This window comes from Corvus cornix, chromosome 2 (assembly GCF_000738735.6).
Source record: "Corvus cornix cornix isolate S_Up_H32 chromosome 2, ASM73873v5, whole genome shotgun sequence".
NCBI lineage: Eukaryota > Metazoa > Chordata > Aves > Passeriformes > Corvidae > Corvus > Corvus cornix.
Window position 1 is genome coordinate 136,650,052 of NC_046333.1, and position 19,959 is coordinate 136,670,010.

Consider the following 19,959-nt stretch of genomic DNA (forward strand, 5'->3'; position numbering starts at 1 on the left):
TAAAATATCCACGTTTTATACTTTGTATAAGCCTATTTAAGATAATCTGAACAAATGAGCCTTAAGAGTAATTGAACACAGAAATGGAAATGCTCATAGGGAGTGTCTCCCGGTGGCTTGCAGCCATTTAATTATTATAGAATGGTTTGGGTTGAAAGGGACCTTAAAGATCATCTAGTTCCAACCCCACTGCCATGGGCCAGGACACCTTGCACTAGACCAAGTTGCTCAAAGCCCCATCCAGCCTGGTGCTGAACACTTCGAGGGGCAGGGCATCCACAACTTCTCTGGGCAACTTGGTCCAGTGCCTCACCACTCACACAGTAAAGAATTTCCTCCAGTATCTAATCTAATCTAATCTAATCTAATCTAATCTAATCTACTCTCTTTCAGTTTAAAGCCATTATCTCTAGTCCTATCACTACATGCCCTTGTCCAAAACCCCTCTCCACCACTATTGCAGGCCCCTTTTAGGTACTAAGAGGCTGCTCTACAATCTCCCCAGAGCCTTCTCTTTCCCAGGCTGAGTAACTCCAACTCTCTCAGCCTGTTGTCACAGACAAGGTGCTCCAACCCACTGATAATCTTTGTGCCCCTCCTCTGGACTTGCTCCAACTGGTCCATGTCTCTCTTATGTTGCGGTCCTCAGATCTGGATGCATTTCTGCAGGTGGGGTCTCACCAGAGCAGAGTAGAGGGGCAGAATCTCTCTGGACCTGCAGGCTGTGCTTCACATGATGCAGCCCAGGACATCTTTGGCTTTGTGGGCTGCCAGTGCACATTGCTGGGCCATGTCCAGCCTCTCATCCACCAGCACCCCCAAGTCCTTTTCTCCAGGGCGGCTCAGTCCATTCTCTGCCCAGCCTCCTTTTGTGCTTGGGATTGCCCTTCCTCGGGTGCATAGTAGCTTGCTGTGCAGATTCCTCAAGGTAATAATTTAAATAATAAAATATCCTTGATTCTCATAGAAGCAAAATAAGAGAGAGACTACTTGATACGTTGTTCCTGGTAACCATGATTACAGATGAGTAACATGGAAAAAAGGATGAACCTTTTCCCCGTGTTCAGTTATTTCCAGATGCAAACAAGAACTCTCTTGAAACAGACACACATTTGGAATGTGAGTTCTAGTCTTTGCATATTGTAATACCTTTGAAGAGGTAACCATTTTACTTGACTTTGTTCCCTCTGTGCCAGGAGACAGCAGAGCATGTTTCCAGACACGTAACTCACAGCAAGAAGAATTTGACAAAGAACAGCTGAAATTCTCATCTATATTGAAGCTACCTGCAGTAGACCAGAGGTGACAAAAGCATGTTGACTATGATTCTTTTGCTCTTTCATTCCTCCATTTCCCAAATATTACATGTTCTTAACTCTGTGTTGCCAAAGATTAAACCTCAGGTTACTAAGTAATATTCATATACATTGAAAAGCACTTAATTTATGCTCCAAAGCAATAAACTATATAAAATTTTTTCTATAGGACCTCTGAAGGAATTCTACCATCTTGTTTGACGCTATTGGCCAACAATAAAATTTAGATGCAAAACAGTCATGCAACAGTAATACATTCACTGAGTCTTCTCAAAAAGCATTTTCAAGACAGTTTTGAAAGGACAGAATGAAAAGAGGTTTACAAATCCAGTATGTTTTAACTCGCCCAGGTAAAAGTAAAGAAAAGCTTTTCAATATTGGATATACAATACAATCCTGCTGTAAGGAGAAGGAAAATCAGGTTCCTTGAAAGGCTTCTGCATTTGGAGGGTTTTTGCACGCCACAATTGCTTGCCTCCCTCTTGTTATTTAATCAGTTGACTGATACAAATCCGGAGAATTTCCAGGACAGTCAAAACAATCACAACTAAAGAAACACTTATTCTTCTCTCAACAGATTCTTAGAGTTCTGAAATAATATTGGTAGGAAGATGCAAACTAAAAGGCTGCTTGTATTTGTGTCTCAGTACTTTGGTACCACAGATGACAGCAGGTTTCCTGCCAGTACACAACATATTAGGCATTCTTTGCTACGGATCTGTAAGCCAACTATGAAAAAAGCCTAACCCAGGGTGAAGCTGTCACAACTGACTCTTTGGTTTAAATGTATTCACAATGCCAATTTATAGTAAGAAAAAAAATCTTCAGATACAACTACTCAACTCAATTAACCATACCAGTTTGTTACACCAAAGCATCCTCATTGCCCTGAGTACTCTCACATTGCAAATACACCATGTTTTGACTTGTGCATCATAGACAGAACAGTTAAGTGACAATGCAGCATTTACAGTGGCATCTGAGGAAGAAGCAGCACCTCTGAGTTTCCCATCCCATGTTAGAACACTGGTGCTTTTTCTGTCAGCCATTTTCTCATTGTAAATGAGTCACTTGAAATGAAGTATAAAGTCAAATGAAAATGGCACAACTGAGAGTATAACAAGACCTTAACTAATAGCACTCGATGTATCATTGCCAGCTATACATTGACCCTTACTTTGCTTCTAGAAAAGGTACTAAAGTGTATTCTAGAATTGTGAACAGATTTTACTGCAAGGATAAATAAATATCCAAACCAATAATCTAATATGTGCATAAACAATAAAACTGCTCCATTTAATTACCTGTAGAAGAAACATAATAACCCATTCATTTCACTCACATTTCACTCAAAACTACTGAATGTCAAAATATCAAATCAGTTTTTTTGTTAACAGTATTTGAACTGGAGATTTTTTTCTTTATGATACATTCTACTTTGCATATCATATGCTTGTAACTCTTTATCTGACTATTTTTTTCAGAGGTAAACAGTGGCATTTAAAAACAGAAGTGAATTCTCAAAACTCAGAAGTACAGAGAATAAAGTCACTTGGAAAAAGCAATGCATTAATCTATTCACCTATGCAATAGCAGCCTCTGACAATTACTTTGACAAAGATGTTAATGCAGAAGACATTTTTCCATAGCTCTGAAAAAGCTTACTTCCATGGCAGCAAAGTCAAAAAACTCTCAATTTCTTACAGAAAAATTCTAATGAAGAAATTTGATTCCCCTGTAAAATATCCCCTTTTTGATTTTCAGCAAATTGTACTGAACTCATCAGATTGTCTACCTAACCAGTTCTATAACAAATTGTTAACACAAACTACAGCAGAGCACACTGAACAATTAATTTCCAGAGTTCACCTTTATTAAAAACAAGGTTTTTGTTGTGAGAACAAATAATCTCTCACTCGTAGCTTGAAAGCCTAAGATAGGATCATTGGCTTCCAGGGTTGCTACCAGCTGCTTAGCAACCTGCCCTACTTGTCTTCCTTCCTTCCTGTTGTAGAGAACTGTGGCCAGAGGAGTCGGCTGGCGATAGATGAAAACTCGTCGCAAGCACTCGCAAAGAGCAGCGTAGGAGTAATCTGGAGCACAAGCCATGAACTTCTTGTCTTGTTTCGATGCTTGGACATAACCTATACAGTCCAAAACCGAGTAGATGGGATAAGTAATATATATGTGTTTCAACAGAACTTTAACTGGCTGATAAAAACCCAAGCTTAACTTAAAAAATAATACTCAATTCGTAAAAACAAACAACAACAAAACAAAACAAAAAACCCAACAAAACCAAAAAAACTCCCACAAACAAACCACCAAACCATTCTTATTACATAAGCCAGTACTTTCTGAAGGAATGCATTAACCAGTTTAATCAGTTTAATACCAATATACAATTCTCGTGTACCTCATCTTAACTGGTGTTTTGGATACATATGTATAGCAAGATACTCTTCCCACATCTGGCTCCTCTCTGCCTCACCAGGTCTTTCATTTTCTCAGCAGGATCATAAGGGACAGACATGGTCCATATGGGCAATCTTGGCCCAATATTAGCAGTCTAAGCAGAATAGATCTCTTCTCTCTCCTCATTTCCCAGTGGGCAATTAATTACATTTTAAAATGAAGATTTCTGAGTCTACCTAATCTTGAGCAGACACTTAAAACTTGTCTTCTGTTTAGAAATGACTAAAAAAAAAGAGGTTTTTTTTAACACATTTTAATTTCTGTTACTATTCACTCAGAAGGAAAAAAAGCCTCCGTTTTCCACTGTCATTACAGGACTCCAGTAGCAAACAGATTAATTTCAGACTGATTTCCTTTCACACTTCTGAAAAGAGAATTGAGATACAATCTTTTCAAAGTGATCTACCATCTTTCTGAAAGGTTATTTGCTTCACTTCCATTGAACAATGCATGCCAATGGTTATCACATGGGACAAGAAGAGAGGAAAAATCTAAAGGTGACTTATTGAAACACCTTACCATAAGATTACATAGACCTAGACATATAATCAATTAACTGCAGCTATTGCCCCGACAATGTCTGTGAGAGTGTTAAGGTGGTGATTATGCTTTTCAGTCTAACTCAAGGTCACTCAGCCAAGGAACTCTCCTTTTTACTGTGCAGTACTGTGCTTACATCCTATACATGGTCTGAAAAGGCTTGTTTTCATCCCAGGGCATAAACATTTTATTTCTATGTTCTCTTATTTCTAAAATTAAGCTACCATGCCGCTATCAACAGAATTATAATAACTTTCAATTCAGACTTAAGTAAGTGAAATATCAACATATGCCATAGCAGAAGTATTCAGATAGAAAAGTCTCAGAGGTGTGTGACACAGAAGTTAATTTCTTACCTAAAGCATTAAAAGTTGCAATGTGTTCCCACATATTCTCTGGTTGGTCAGAGTGAGGCTGCCAGAGAAGAGCATCAACATCATGCCTCAGGCAGAAGCATGGCATTTCTCTGGGATTCACAACAACTGAGAAAAGATACTGGTTGCTTCCAAGATTAATCTGAAAACAAAACAAATACAAAACATTGATTCAAAGCATAAATAGCAGATTCTGTTATACATACTGCCAAAGTTAGATGATCAACAGTTTTGTGTTTGTTAGTTGACAAAATGTTTGAATACATTATGCTGCATCCCACCAATCAACAGCTCAATACACCACAGGTGCCTTACGCATTTCAAGGAGATGCAATTGAGTTTGTTAGAGTAATATTTAGAGAAACATTATGTCCGCTGCACCAGCAAATAGGAATGAGTTTTGTGCAAAAATGGTTTTCTAGGACAGATCCTAACCTACAACTTTTGATGTTAAGAAAAGATGCTTTCTAAGTAATCACATCTGCTTTTCTGCAGGGCTAACAGAGAAGGAAATACTGTCCCTCTCAGGTAAAAGCTGCCAAGCACTGAAACAAGCATTAATTAGAATACTGAAATTATGAAATGTCAACATTTTTTAATTTACTCACAATCAAGTAATTACTAAATTTCAGATGAGCACACTCATCAATAAAAATGTTTGTAGGAGTTTTGGGTAAAAAGCTGCACCAGCCACAGTTCTGAAGGAAAAGGCCTTGTAATTGCTAACAAGAAACCCCAAACAACATGAAAGAAGAACTAAATCAAAGTGAAAATACATTTCTGTACGCTGAAAAATAAACTGAAATACTCATATTACTACATACTTCAACAAGGACCAAACCCACAAGCTCCCACAGAAGGGGCTGAAATTAGTATTTCCTACCCACAGTTACTGTCCTTTGACCATAACGCTTTCAACACATTAGCCTGTGAATTACTTTTATGCCACCCACTTTAAGAACTCTTTACAAGAACCCTGGAGTTCAAACTTGCTCCACAATGTCTTGCTGCCTGCTAGAAAGCAGCCTTTCTTGATCCTATGATCTCATGTTCCTCCTGATTGTCAACACTACTGTCGATGCCACAGACATCAGTTTTGTTTCTGTGTGAGAACTGTGGACTGAGTCTTATGCAAAAAGTGGGAAAGTTAATGGTGTAAATTTTGTATGTAAGAGTGCAGTAGAAGTTGTGTTACAGCTCAGAGATTCCTATGTGGGATAAAGCTGCTGGGGGTGAAGCTCAATCAGGTATTACACTTGTGCCTTATCATCTCACTGATTGCTTTAAGCAATGCAGCTTTCCCAGTTAACAACCAAAAGAATATGTCTGGGAGACTTTGGCCAATACATCAGGCTTAGATACCATCTGTCTAACTCATTCAAGGCCAAAGAAACCATTTTCAACATGTCTGGTCTTGAATGTGTGTAATGTCTCTGGGGCACAAACTTCTTACCCTTCAGTGCGAGAAGCAGCAGTTTAAGCTGAGTTATTTAGAACTTTATCCGGTCTGGTCTTGAAAATCTCAAGGACAGAGGTTGCACAACTTACTAGGCAACCCAAACTGTGCTACAACCATGACGTAGTTATTGCTTTCATCCAGTTTTAATCTCTTGTTTCTATTGCTAGAAACATCTTCAAAAAAATCCCAAGACCATGAGTTAATCTGTAAGGTTTTCACAGGATTTTGTTGTTTCCAACTCTAGCAGCAGACCAGATGAAATCCTAACTTAATGTTAGTCAGGGTTCCTTACAGCCCAGATCAAGCCCACTATTGAAGCAGTTTCCCCCAGTCTGTTATTTTCAGTGCGATTGATAAAGAAGTATTATAAAGTCATCTATGCTCCAGCTTCTTAGTAAAAAAGGTCAGGTTTCTACCAGGCTGTCTGAAAAATTACTGAGGAAAATGCAAACTAAGTCATCTAAAGAATTTTATGCCACTGAAAAAGATCCTTTTCTTACAATTATTGTGATATAACTTTGGCTTTTCAAATGGCTCACTTGTATATGTATTTTTTTAATCAGAACAAAAGGAACTTTGCTTTTATATTAAAATGACATTGAAGGACGCATATGGGTTGACAATTACTGTTGCTACTGTGATTTGATATTATGTGAGAAATTTACGTGATTTCAATAGTCTACAGATTTTTGTACCAATAATAGAAGTCAAATTCCAAATTAAACAATGTTTTGAAGTACTTCTGTAGTAATTTGCAGTACTTACTATATGAGTGACTTTCAAGGTATCGCCATCAAATCTGCACAAGCTTGCACCATCTTCAAGGAAAGCATCACATTCTTCTAATTCTTGAGCATTACAAGGTGGGTTTTCCTTTTCAGGGTTTGGATTCTGAAAAAAAGAATGAACTACACTGAAAATTTAAACTACTGAAAAAAATATATATGAATCCTTTTTATAACAAAAAAAAAATTGAACATGAAGAATCATTTGCATATCCATACATACTGAAAGATTAAGCTATTATGTACTTACTCAAAATTAATAGAATGATTTCTGCTGTGGAGGACAGCATGAGTGGTAGGTACAATAAAATCAATTTCAGTTTGAGGAAAGGTATATAAGCCTACTAAACCACGGACAATAAATTTCCTTCTTTAAGCAGCAAAAGTATACAACCCTGAAAACATATGCACATTTAGTAAATGTACATCAGCAAAAGCTTGTTTCAGCCTGCCATCAGAAATGCTATTAAAAAAATGTATTAATTCATTTTGTAAGCAGCTCTAAATACATGACATATTTTAGTTTTGCTAATAATAATTTTAGTTTATTAAAATCTATTTAAAATTCATGAAAACTAATGATTAAAAAATCCTCACTTTAAGCTCAGTGTGAGGTACAGAAGAAAAGTAATTTGAAGTTCCAAATAAATCTATGGTCAAAAGATATACTACAATATATTGCTCACAAATGCTGGGGGAGAGACAAGGGAAATCAATCTGGAGTACTAAATAGAATTTCTTTTAATAACACTTTTCAGCCTTATTAAAAGCAAGTAACAATCGAAACCTAATATATCAAAATCCACAAGGAGTCACACTTCACAAGTTTCAGATGAGATGCCATTTTCTAATTAAACCAAGTATCAAGCAAATAGCAGCTAAAAATTACATTTTACTTCAAGCAGACTTCCTGTACAACAATAATTCCAGGAAGTTCATGAGTCATGTTTATAGCTTCCTAAATTTTCCTTTTAAACATGTCATTTACACTCACAGTCTGTAGGTCAAGTACAGCACCCCTAGGAAGACAGTATAAAAGTTTTGCTAACCTATTGATAAACAAGAATCAGACATCTTTCAAAATCATTTAAATTAATTGCTTTAAAACAAACTGCCACATCCTAAACAGGAGGAACAAAGTTTATTTTCAATGTTAAATCAGGCTTCTGTTTGGTGCACAGACACCATCATATAAGTTAAATTCTGTCCCCCTTGAAGATGATTTTACTGTTCAAAGCACATTCACAGCTCTAGTGCCATTAGTTTGTTAACAGTTTCGATTAAAAATGAATGTAGTTAGGACTCTAAGTAGTGAATGAATTGATGAGCTGGGTCAATGCAGTGCAAATTGAATTATCAAGAAAAGACAACGTGCAAAAGTACAAGAATTTTAAATGTTTGGTTCTCAACTCTTTACCATTACTTCAGAAGTAAGATGCATCAGGCTTTCAGATATTTCGGAGCACTGGGAAGAGTCCATAACAAATTCCCCTCTTGTGTCACCGATGATTAGCTCTGGCCACCGGGATCCCTCATTTTTCTTAATCAGAGAAATTTCCAGACTAAAATGCAAAGACAGGACAAAGAATAGCACATGAAAACACAACATCCATTTGTCAGATTAGTCAAAAAGCTCTAAATGTAGATAAGAGCACTTCTCTTCACACTGAACTAATAATGAAAATCACATAACAGAAACCATTAGCATTCAAATTATAAAATAAACTATTCTAACAAAATATATCCTAAAGAAAAACAGGCCAAGTATGGGATTTCTATTAGCCTAAACACAAACCTCAGGGTTTTGAATGCAAGTGCAGTTTACCCTGAAGCAGTCTCATTAAAATATTTCAAATATGGCAGCAAAATCACTTGTAAAGTAATCTATTCAAAGACTGACAGAAGTTTACTACAGAGGTTTATTTGGAACATAAGTACTTAAGTGTGCTTTTTTACCTCTATATGACATCTGGGACAAAAATATTGGTATTTTATAGACCTCAGAAATACTACAGCAGTTAATTATCTATACTGTCTATCTAAAATCATATCTCACAAGAGATAAGATTTCTGTAACATGTGAAAAAAAAAAAACCCAACAACTACAAAAATGAGAACCCAGTATAATCACTAAACTGTTAGGAATAACTAATCAAGTAAACAAAAAATAAGACACAGCCTGATGCACCAACATAGTAATTCCATTTAAATACTGTGTTGGACAAACACATAGATAATGATAAAACTGAAGTCAGTTTCATTATACTCGCTTTTTAGATACACTTCTAGGGTCTCCAGCAATGACAGCTGTAGTATACCTGACAGAACACCCTCTAAGTTGCTGCACCATAGCAGCAACTATTTAGTAAACTCTGAATCAGTTTCCAAAGCAATTACACTGGTATTAGGAATAGCATATTTTTACAGAAGATGTTTGGAGAAAGTTTTAGACTTCTAATCAATCAATTTATAGCAGAGCTGCAGCAGGAACATTAAGAACTGAGTGCAACTTATCACACTGAAACATGGAATTACTCTTTCTCATTAAAATAGAAACCTGAGATTCACGCAGTAACACTCACTTGAATGAGTAATTAAAAAATCAAGTTATTCAGATAAGTTATTTTTCAGCATGATACCTAATAACCAACAACCCCACACATTTTAATCACAGTCGAATTTTAATATACAGTAATAGTATAATCTATATAAAAACATTAGTCCCTCTAATTTTTTTTGAGAATTACTATCCTTTACAGTTAACCTTTTGGAAACTGCAAAAAGCCAACTTTATCACAACTCAAGGGGTAGCCTTTGTTTTAGATAAACAGCTATCAGCTGTTGAGTGGACCACCTGGTGGTGTACATGTTTCTTCTTGAGTTCATTAAAGAGTATAAGTATCTCTGAGATAACCAGGCCAGCATGGCTAAGTGGAGACACAGCTCAGCCCTCACAAAAGAAAAACCTGACTGTCTTCGGGAACGCTGAATTATTTTTTTGCACCCTCTTCATTCTTTCATACTTTTATTTCAGAATGAAAAAAACCCCTAAAGTTTACCTCTCAAATAAAAGCACAAACATTTCTATTTGAGATCTACAGCATTTTAAGTGCACCCAGATTAATTTTCTATAAGGCACATCATATATAACGGATTAGGAAAATATAATAAGGAATTTATAAATCAAACCTAAAGAATTGCTGTTGTATTATTACCAAAATGCTTGTTTGTGGAAAGTTGAAGAGAAATTATCAATACAAACAACAAGGTACATTCAGACAAATCAATCCTGAAATATAGTGAAAAAAATAATTGTTGAACCAATTAAGTTTACTCTTCTTACAAATCTATGTTTAACATTTTGATACCTGCGTGGGTTTTTTTCCTGGCAAATAACTGCAAAAGGAAGGGATTACTTTCACAAGTAGATAAAGAAGCAGTACGGAGACAGCAAAAGCCAGTGAACTGTTTTCAGGAGAGGAGACATTCTTGAAAGAAGGGAAATGTGGTGTAGCATTAAATGAGATCATCCCAGAAGGGCCAGAAGTCAGATATGGTGTATGCTTTTAAATCATTTCCTATCAATAGGAAAACTAAAAAATATATACAATACCTTTTGTCCTCTCTAATTATCCATGTGCAGCTTTCATGGTCCACAGATGAATAGAGTTTTCCTTCCATTAAAGGAGGCTGGTCTTTCAGCATAACACATATATTATCAGGGGAAAAATGTATTTTTATGTCATCTTTAGTGATGTCTTGAGGCAGGTGAACTGTTACTGTCACATCATCTTCAGTCTGCTGCCAGTAGTAGAGAGGGTCTACAATTGGAAACATGCAGGAAAATACAGACTAGATTACAAGTATTTCTGGATTCCACAGCATGCAATGCTGGGACATATGGAATTTTGTGAAAGACACTGCATTTTTGAAAGAGTAGAAATTAACTTTTACTGTGATCAATTTACACAAAATACATTCTGATCATAAAACGGAGAAACACCTTAACAATCATTTGTGTCCCTCATTTGGAAAGTAATTTATATTCATGTCTGTACTCAAATATGCTGATAGTTATACAGTGGGCATTAACTGTTACTCTTAAGTTTAGTGTAGCATTATGAAACTGGAACCCAAAATGTACTTAAATACAATGAAACATTAATGATTAATAATTTGGTTGAAGAGACATCAGGTGAAGTATACTGACTGATGCTAGAACTATATGCCATTCAGAGATATGAACACTTTTTTCTTATATATTGTCCCAAAAGCTACATTGACTACTCAATAGAAATGATTTTATAAGAAGAAGTAGTCTTAATCTGCCTCAGCTAATGGAGATGAAATAAAACTGCTTGCCCAGAGGTAGTGATTGGCTTTTTCTACTGTGTCTAGAATCTGTCTGATTATTAAACTGCTAGAAGAAAAGGCCTTTTAAGATAAATTTTAATACAAAAGGAATATTATGACAGCATGAGTGGGTAATGCACCGTTGGTCACAGAAAATACAAATACAGATGAATACATTTTCTAAAAAACATCTTGTACAAGTTACCTCTCTGTTTTGAGAAAAAGTGAAGTATGGGTTCCCCGTGAAAGCTCTCAAGTCATCACAACCCAACCCAAGATTCCACTGATCAAAGCTTCATACCAGCAACTGTGACTCGGGAAGGACTCTTGTACTATTGCCCTTTGCCCCAACTGCCCTGGTTGCAATGCAGTCAACAGGTGCTACAATTATACTTCCCCAGAAACTACTACCATCTGAGACTTGGCAGCCTTCAAAATTCTAAACACTGACACAAACTGTATCTGATATTAAAAGCCCATTATGCCTGCAATTTTATATAACAGTGCAACTAAAATTAGAGCCTACATTAGGTTTAGCAAACCTAATGTAAAAGGCAACTGCATAGACACTGCATTATGGTGCTCAGTGCACTGAACTCCTTTGCCTCAAGGTTTATGTGTACAGACTGTTCTTAATAAAATTACAAGTAGAACATCACAGTTGTCACAGTGTTTAACACTGTTAAATTCCAGAAATTTGATCCTTTCATATTGTTTTTCAAATAGGTTTTCATACTATTGACAAAGATTGTGCTAGTATCCTTCAGTTAGGATTTGTTCATTAACCAATACCTGATAGGCAGAAGCAAAAATAAAATATGAAATGATCCAACATAATTACATAAACATACATATTATGGAGCTCAGTGATACTTAAGAATAAACAACTCTATTAACACATTTTTACATACTTAGTATTGTTTTGAGTGCAAAGAAAAACAAGTATGAATGCCTTCTGTGGAAGTTACTACTTTTTCTAAACTCCTTTCCCACTGGACAAAAGAGAATCTTTTACAGGAATCTCATTCTTCAAAAGAAAAATATTTTTTAAAATAATTATTTAGATTTTAGAAAGGCAGGAATAAATTACATAACAGAAAGCTTTCTGATGAACAACAATTTGGGGAGGTCAATGCCCCCACTACCATCTAGGAAGACTGGCTTCTTAATTTGACTACTTCAGACAGACACCTAAATTTAGGTGTTAGCAATCCAATACCAAAAAACTTATAGGTCTTTTTGCAAAACATCGTTTAAGTGTCTCCTATCCAAAAAAGAGGTCCTAATATAGGTTTATGCACAATACAACTTCCAACAGTAAAGGGAAACAAACAAACGAAAGTCAATCTGTCCAGAACATAAATACTAAAACATTTATTCCTAGAGTTCCCAAACAAATGCTAAACTAACAAGGTATGTTCTAAATCAAAGAAAAGAGCAGCCTATCATAACCTGTCAGACTAAGTCTTACCTTTCTTTTCATTTGATACTTTTGCATCATCATTTTCTTCTAATTTGTCACTTTCATTTTGCATAAATGTGAACGGTTTGTGGGATACAATCATTAGACCATCCCCACTTGGCTCTATTGCTGCATAATGGGGGACTGATTTTCCTTGCAAAACTCTCCTTTTAACAATTTCATATCTTTGATCACCTATAAAATAAAATTTTTAAAAAGTCATGATATATGCCTAAAAGACAAATTATTATCTAAGGAACACATCACATTTAAAAATACTAAGCAATCCTACCTGTTAAATCACAGTACCATGGTTTTCCAATGTGTTATACTGGATTAATCTAAGATTGCCTTTTATTCTTATGATGTCTTTGCTGATCACAGCTAGCCCAGCACAGCCTCTGTACATACATTTTTTTTCTTGTAGAGAAGGTCAGAAGAAAGCTAAGCATATCACATTTTCTGAATCTCATAAGGCAGCATGGTGGTTCCTCATTTCAAGCTTTTACAGCAAGTACTCCTAAAAGTTTGGTTAATGAAAGAAAACCAACTTTGAAAGGGTATATACCTTTGTTACAGTCCTCTGAAGTACCACAGAAGATATGAAAAGACCTAACTACTGCCACCATTCTGATTCATTTCTATGCTTCCATTTTTTTGTTCTTTGGTAACAGAATAGTGGTGGGTGTGATCCCTTTGTCCAGTCTACCAAACAGGGCAGAGATGTCCCAGTTGTTGGTGTCAAGAGACATAACCATGTTTTAAGGCTTTGCTTTGATGAAGCCCTGATTTTGGTAATTTAAGAAATGGCTTGTTCATTAACTACTTACTTCTACTACAGTCTGATTGAATAAACTGCACCCACAGGCGCAGTTTCAAGAAAAGTCAAGCAACAGCAATTGACTACTGATGAAAGAGAATGTAAGGTATTGTAATTCCTCAAAACAACTTTTATCTTTGAGACTGGTTCATACATCAGTTTGATTTGTGAGATGCTTGTTTAAATGAAATCAAAATTTATTTCTCTCTTCATAATTAAGGATTGCTTTCAATTTTGTTATTTACATCTCTACTGACAGTAATTTCAAAAATTTTCTGTTCCCTGGAAATGCTGGAGAACTGGAAAGACTTTTTGAAAGATTTTTAAATCCACTTTTATGGATTCCAAGAATATTTGTCATAAGTCATAAAACACACAACGTAAAAAAAATTATGAGAGTGTACAGTATTAAAAAACATAAAAAAATTCTGTGTTGGTGCTCTTATTAAGTAGCAGTCTTCAGTTCTCGACTGGCAGTGTTACTGATTTAGTTTTTCTTCTAAGTTATAACCAGTAATGTTCAGAGGTTTCTTTCTCTTGCTGAGCTGGCCACAAAAGCCTAAGGCAGTTGGTCTCATGTGGCTTTCTCAGAAATATTTCCATCATCCAAGGTTTCAACAGCAGAAAATATAACTAAAGCTACTGAGGGCAACACAGCTGGTGAAGGGCTGGAAAGAATGTCCTACCAAGACTAGATGAGGACTTCAGGCTTGTCTAGTTTGGAGAAAATGAGGCTGAGGGGCAACCTCATTGCTGTCGACAGTCTTCCTAGGGAGGGGAGAGGAAGATGCTGAGCTCTTCTTCTCGGTATCCAGTGACAGGACATGTGGGAATGGTTCAAAGCTGCACCAGATGAGGTTCAGACTGGACATCAGGAAGCACTGCTTTCCTGAGAGGGTGGTTAAACACTGGAACAGGCTTCCTAGAGAGATGGTCAAAGCCCCATCTGTCAGTGTTTAGGAGGCATTTGGACAATGCTCTTAACAACAGGCTTTAACCGGTCAGGCAGCTGGACTAGATGACTGTTGTAGGTCACTTCCAAATGAACTATCGTACTCTATTCTATTCTATTCTATTCTATTCTATCCTATCCTATCCATACTATATATGTAGGAGATGGAAGAACATTTGGCTAGTAACATCAAAGTATGCAACCAACTGCTTTAGTTCAACTAGTTAAAGATCTTGTTTCTATCAGTATCAAAATTCTGTTTCCTGGAACATAATGAGCAAGACTATATCACAGTCATTCCAAGAAGGTCTATTAATTTAATCCACACATCTTTAAATCAGACAGTGAAACATGGGGTCTTCCATCCTTTATGTAAATCATGATATTTAATGTACATATATATATGGTCATATTGAATATATAAAGTATCATTTGTCAAACTTTATTAGGATAAAATATTAATTAGTAGGTATTAACATACTAATAAGTTTTCAATGTGTTGCTCTAAAATTAACGGAATAACTTCATACTCTTACAGCAGGAAAACTTAGAATATGCAGTATTTACTTTTTATAAAGGTCTTACAGGTCTACAGGTCTTATATTTATCTCATACTAATTCCAATCCCACTACATCATTAATTGGAAGCTAAAAAAAAATCAACAAAAAAACATAACCAAAGACTCACATCCAGCTGTACAATATTTAAAAAAATACAACAAGATGCAAGTTAGGAATAGAATCACACACAGAATCACCAGGTTGGAAGAGACCTTCAAGATCACTGAGTCCAACCCATGCTCTAACACCACCTCAACTGATCTTTTTTAAACACATCCAGGGATGGTGACTCCACCACCTCCCCAAGCAGACAGTTCCAGTACTTTATCACTCTTTCAGTAAAAGCTTTTTCCTAACATCCAACCTAAATTTCCCTTGGTGCAGCTTAAGACTGTGACCTCTTGTTCTGTCAGCTGCTGCCCGGAGAGAGACCAAGCCTCACCTGATTATAACCACCTCTCAGGTAGTTGCAGAGAGTCATAAGGTCACCTCTGAGTCTTCTTTTCTCCAGGCTACACAACCCCAGCTCACTCAGTTGTTCCTCACAGGGCTTGTGTTCCAAGCCCCTCACCAGCCTTGCTGCCCTCCTTTGAACACGTTCAAGCATCTCAATGTCCTTCCTGAATAGTTCCGTATAATCTCGATTTTGCAAGACCAAGCTAAACAGAAATTGCGTTTCATAACATTCAAGTAAAGTTCTACCTTGTTTTCTAATTATCTTAACCACACAAGTGTAAAACTTTACTTCTTCCTGTTTTTCAAATGTCTGTCAGAATTTAGATTTACAACCAATAACTTGATCTCAAAATGTAAGAAAAAGTTACCTATGTAAAATCTAAGCTGAAGTTTTGTGGAAAAGAAATATCAGAACCTATGGAAAAGTAACTTCTAAGACAAAGAATAAAAGCATGATTTTTATTTTTTTAAATATTACTCACCAGTAATATAAATGTAAAACACTTACCCTCTTTCTTTTCTGCAATTGTAACCCATTCCAAGGTAACATGAAATCCACTTCCTTTTGTGTCCAGTTCATCTTTTTCTACCCTAAGCAGCAGCACAGCAAGTGAATGTGCATCCGATTTTACAAATGAAACACTGTGTGCCACAATAAATGGACTTCCTAGTTCTTCATTAAACACAATCTAGAAGACAAAAATGTAATAAAAACTCAGTTAAAGCTGGAAGCCTTGCTCTTTTACAGAAAGCAGGGAAGGGTTTCAGTGAATGTCAAATCAGTAACAGTTTGTGTCCCACAAATCTCTGTGCCAATATGAACCCACAAATGTCACACATTTCTGGTTCCTCCTTCTGTGGCTATCAAGCTACTGTACTGAAATGTTTTAAAACATTATTGTTTATATTGAACAATCACTATAAGAGCCCATTAAACAAAGCACAAAGATCCCCAAACCTGTCTGCATTGTGGCTGTTTAGTACTGCAATAAATAGAGGTACAGCAACTGATGAGCATAACAGGGTCCATAAACACTGCCCATCAACTGGGCAAAGAGTCTCACACTCAAGATGAAAATGTAGGCATTTCCCCAAGGCCCTCATTAGTTCTCTAGATACTTCAACATTCTGAAAATCTTTGTAGACCTTGACATGTACAAACAAGAAGACAAAAAGGTCCAAGCCATCACTGCCAGTGTTTAATTATCAAACGTGCCATTATTTAGCTTTGCAAAGAGATCCCATTTTCCTCTTCTAAGAAGTAAGAAACAAAAAGCTATAATGAAATGAAGGAAAATAATATTCATGTTTAGGAGAAGCTAGGGTCAGAAGTTCTTGAATTTTTATTTATGTACATGGATTGGAAAAGTCCATCCAATACTTGGATGTTACTAGGTAGGCAGAACACATAAATATTACTGTCCTATTGAAAGGCTAATAAGCACCACTGTGAATATAAAATGTCATTACTTATGAACTTAAAATTATAAATTTCATTAATTCATGAAAATTATTTATATTCTATGAAAATTATTTCATTAATTTCATACAAAGGACTCCACATCTTATAGCATGAGACATTTGGTACCTATAGCTGGAAGTTTTAATTCTAAAAAACAGGTATTCCAGCTTTTTTCAAAAAGTACTCATTCAGCAAAAACCCATGAAGATAAAAACAAAATGAATCCAAACAACAGGGAAGAAGAAGAAAAGAAATAATATTTGCTAGAAGGTTAACATGTGAAAATGAAAGAACAAATGAAAGAATAAATTACAAAGAATTCAAGATGCAGTGGCTGAATGAGTATAGACTCAATCCAGCTGTTGTTACTGAAACCTGACAAAGTTTGAGGATTTATGGGGTTGTGATATTAACACAACTTTAAACCACTGGGTGCCCCACATACTCAACAAGTCAATTTATATGGCAGCAGATCCTCACATATAAATCTCATATTTTTGTTACACTGACAACTTCAACATAACTTATTTATGTGTCAGCATTCTCACGCACAACAGAATAAAAACCAGTTGGTATTTATTATGAAGCATCTAAAAACAGGATGATCAATTTACTTTACTGAACTCTCAAAAGATGTAGAAAAATGAGCTAATCCATCATGTTGAAATCTTCCACTTCAATATGTACACCTACGTTTCTGCCAGTACTAAAACATCTGTGGTTTCTTGGGAAACTACCCTCTAATAAAGAAAATAGTGCAATATGTGGGCACTTTTTACCAGCTTCATCTTTCATAAACAAAGAGGAACTAACCACAGAACATGAGACTCACAATTTCAGGCAGAAACGCAACTTAATTATATTTGTTGTGTCCAAGCAGGATAACGAATACCATTATTAATGCAGTTAACATCACTTTGATAGGGATGTATGTATAACTCCTAAATACGTTATTACAAGACGTACCTCCCACTTTTCAGATGCACTGCTTCCACGCTTGCCTGATTTAATTAAATACAGTCTTCCTGTACCATCAGAAAGGGTAACCCATGTGGAGGATGAGAAATGCATTGAGGCACAAAGGCGGTTATCACATGCAGTCAAGTCTGTAGGTAGCCTGAAAACTTCTCTTGGTTTTTGTAGAGCAGTGTCCTATAAACAAAAAGTCATGAACTAAGACTTCATGAAGTATTTATTAATTTCAGTAAATATTACAGGCAAATTAAGAATAATAAATCTTAGTAGCAATTTACCAGTTTTGCGTGTCATTGAGCATATTTGGGAAAAAGTGGGTAGCAAGCGTAATTCCCACATATGTGGAAAAGGTGGTGCGAATTCATCGAACTGGTTTCTATGAGTGTTTTCTAACTGATATTTCAGCACTTTTATTCTTCAACTTTACAGCAGTAATTATATTGTGTATTAGAAAAGGCTTTTATTTTCCCCTAGCATTCCTATATAATAATCACTTACCTCAAATAATTCTAGTCCCAGTAAAAATGTGGAGACTTAAAAAGAAGTGAAAGCCACAGAATTGTAGTCGAACTAGTACATAAAACTCACCTGTAAATTTAAAAGAATTTTAGCTTATTCTGTTGCACAACTGGCAAATACAATTTCTCAGCCTTCCTAGAGTGGTCACTTTATTCAGTAAGTTAAGAGAAGTAAGACCTGTGATTAGCCAGCAAAGAAAAGCTGTGCTAATTCATACCATAATTAAAAATAACTTTTCCATCACATTATTATTATACTATGGAGTTAAATCCAGTTGGCAGTCAGTCACTAATGGTGTTCCCCAGGTCTTAGTATTGGGGCCAGTCCTGTCTAATATTCTTATCCATCATCTGGATGAGGGATGTGAGGGTACCCTCAGTCAGTTTGCAGATGACACCAAATTGGGCAGGACTGTCGATCTGCTGGAGGGCAGGAAGGCTCTGCAGAGGGATCTGGGCAGGCTGGATCAATGGGCCAAGGTCAATTGTATGAGGTTCAATAAGAAAAAGTGCTGGGCCCTGCCCTTGGGTCACAACCACCCCATGCAGCACTCCAGGCTGAGGGCAGAGTGGCTGGAAAGCTGCCCAGTGGGAAAGGACTACGAGTGCTGGTCAACAGTAGCTGAACATGAGCCAGCGTGTGCCCAGGTGGCCAAGAAGGCCAATGGCATCCTGGCCCGTATCAGAAATAGTGTGGTCAGCAAGATTAGAGAAGTGATTGTCCCCCCGTACTGGGCACTGGTGAGGCTGCACCTCAAATCCTGGGTTCAGGTTTGGGCCCCTCACTACAAGAAACACACTGAGGGGCTGAAGTGTGTCCAGAGAAGGGCAATGGAGCTGGGGAAGGGTCTGGAGCACAAGTCCTATGAAGGAGCAGAGCAGCTGCGGGAGCTGGGGTTGTTTTGCCTGGAGAAAAGGAGTCTCGGGGGGACCTTATGGTTCTCTACAACTACCTGAAAAGAGGTTGTAGCCAGGTGAAGGTTGGTCTCTTCTCAAGTGACAGGACAAGAGGAAATTACCTCAAGTTGCTCCAGGGGAGGTTTAGATGATATTAGGAAAAATTTCCTCACCAAAAGGAAACAGCCCTGGAACAAGCTGCCCAGGGTAGTTGGGGGCATCCCTGAATAAATTTCAAAGATGTGTGGATATGACATTTAGGGACACAGTTCAGTGATGGACTTAGCAGTGCTGGGTGACTGATTTGACTCAATGATCCTAAGAGGCTTTTTCAACCTTAACAATTCTATGATTCTACTACATGTCAAGACAAGTTTATTTAGCATCCTGTTGCAGTGCCACACTGCAATCTTTTTTAAGATTTATCTGAACTACAGATAGCTTTTGACCAGAATAAACAGAGACACTATGGTGAACAAATTGCACAGATTATGTAATTCTTCAGTGAACAATCAAGACATATGGATTTTTAAAAAATTATGCATACCACTACA

The 19,959-nt window shown here is 36.6% G+C and overlaps 1 protein-coding gene across 3 annotated transcripts in view; it reads right to left on the minus strand.

Annotated features, from left to right (window-relative positions):
* Window positions 1-1,259: 1,259 nt before the first annotated feature.
* NUDCD1 (NudC domain containing 1) overlaps window positions 1,260-19,959 on the minus strand; it is a 37,166-nt gene continuing 18,466 nt past the window's right edge. For all 3 annotated transcript variants that reach the window (XM_039548929.1, XM_010404847.4, XM_039548930.1), the window contains exons 3-10: window positions 17,982-18,167; window positions 16,062-16,242; window positions 12,774-12,959; window positions 10,563-10,770; window positions 8,367-8,511; window positions 6,930-7,055; window positions 4,688-4,847; window positions 1,260-3,460 (exon numbers count right to left, since the gene is read on the minus strand). In XM_039548929.1, the coding sequence (XP_039404863.1) occupies window positions 3,168-3,460; window positions 4,688-4,847; window positions 6,930-7,055; window positions 8,367-8,511; window positions 10,563-10,770; window positions 12,774-12,959; window positions 16,062-16,242; window positions 17,982-18,167 (1,485 nt within the window). In that variant the 3' untranslated portion in view covers window positions 1,260-3,167. The remainder of the gene's footprint in view (window positions 3,461-4,687; window positions 4,848-6,929; window positions 7,056-8,366; window positions 8,512-10,562; window positions 10,771-12,773; window positions 12,960-16,061; window positions 16,243-17,981; window positions 18,168-19,959) is intronic.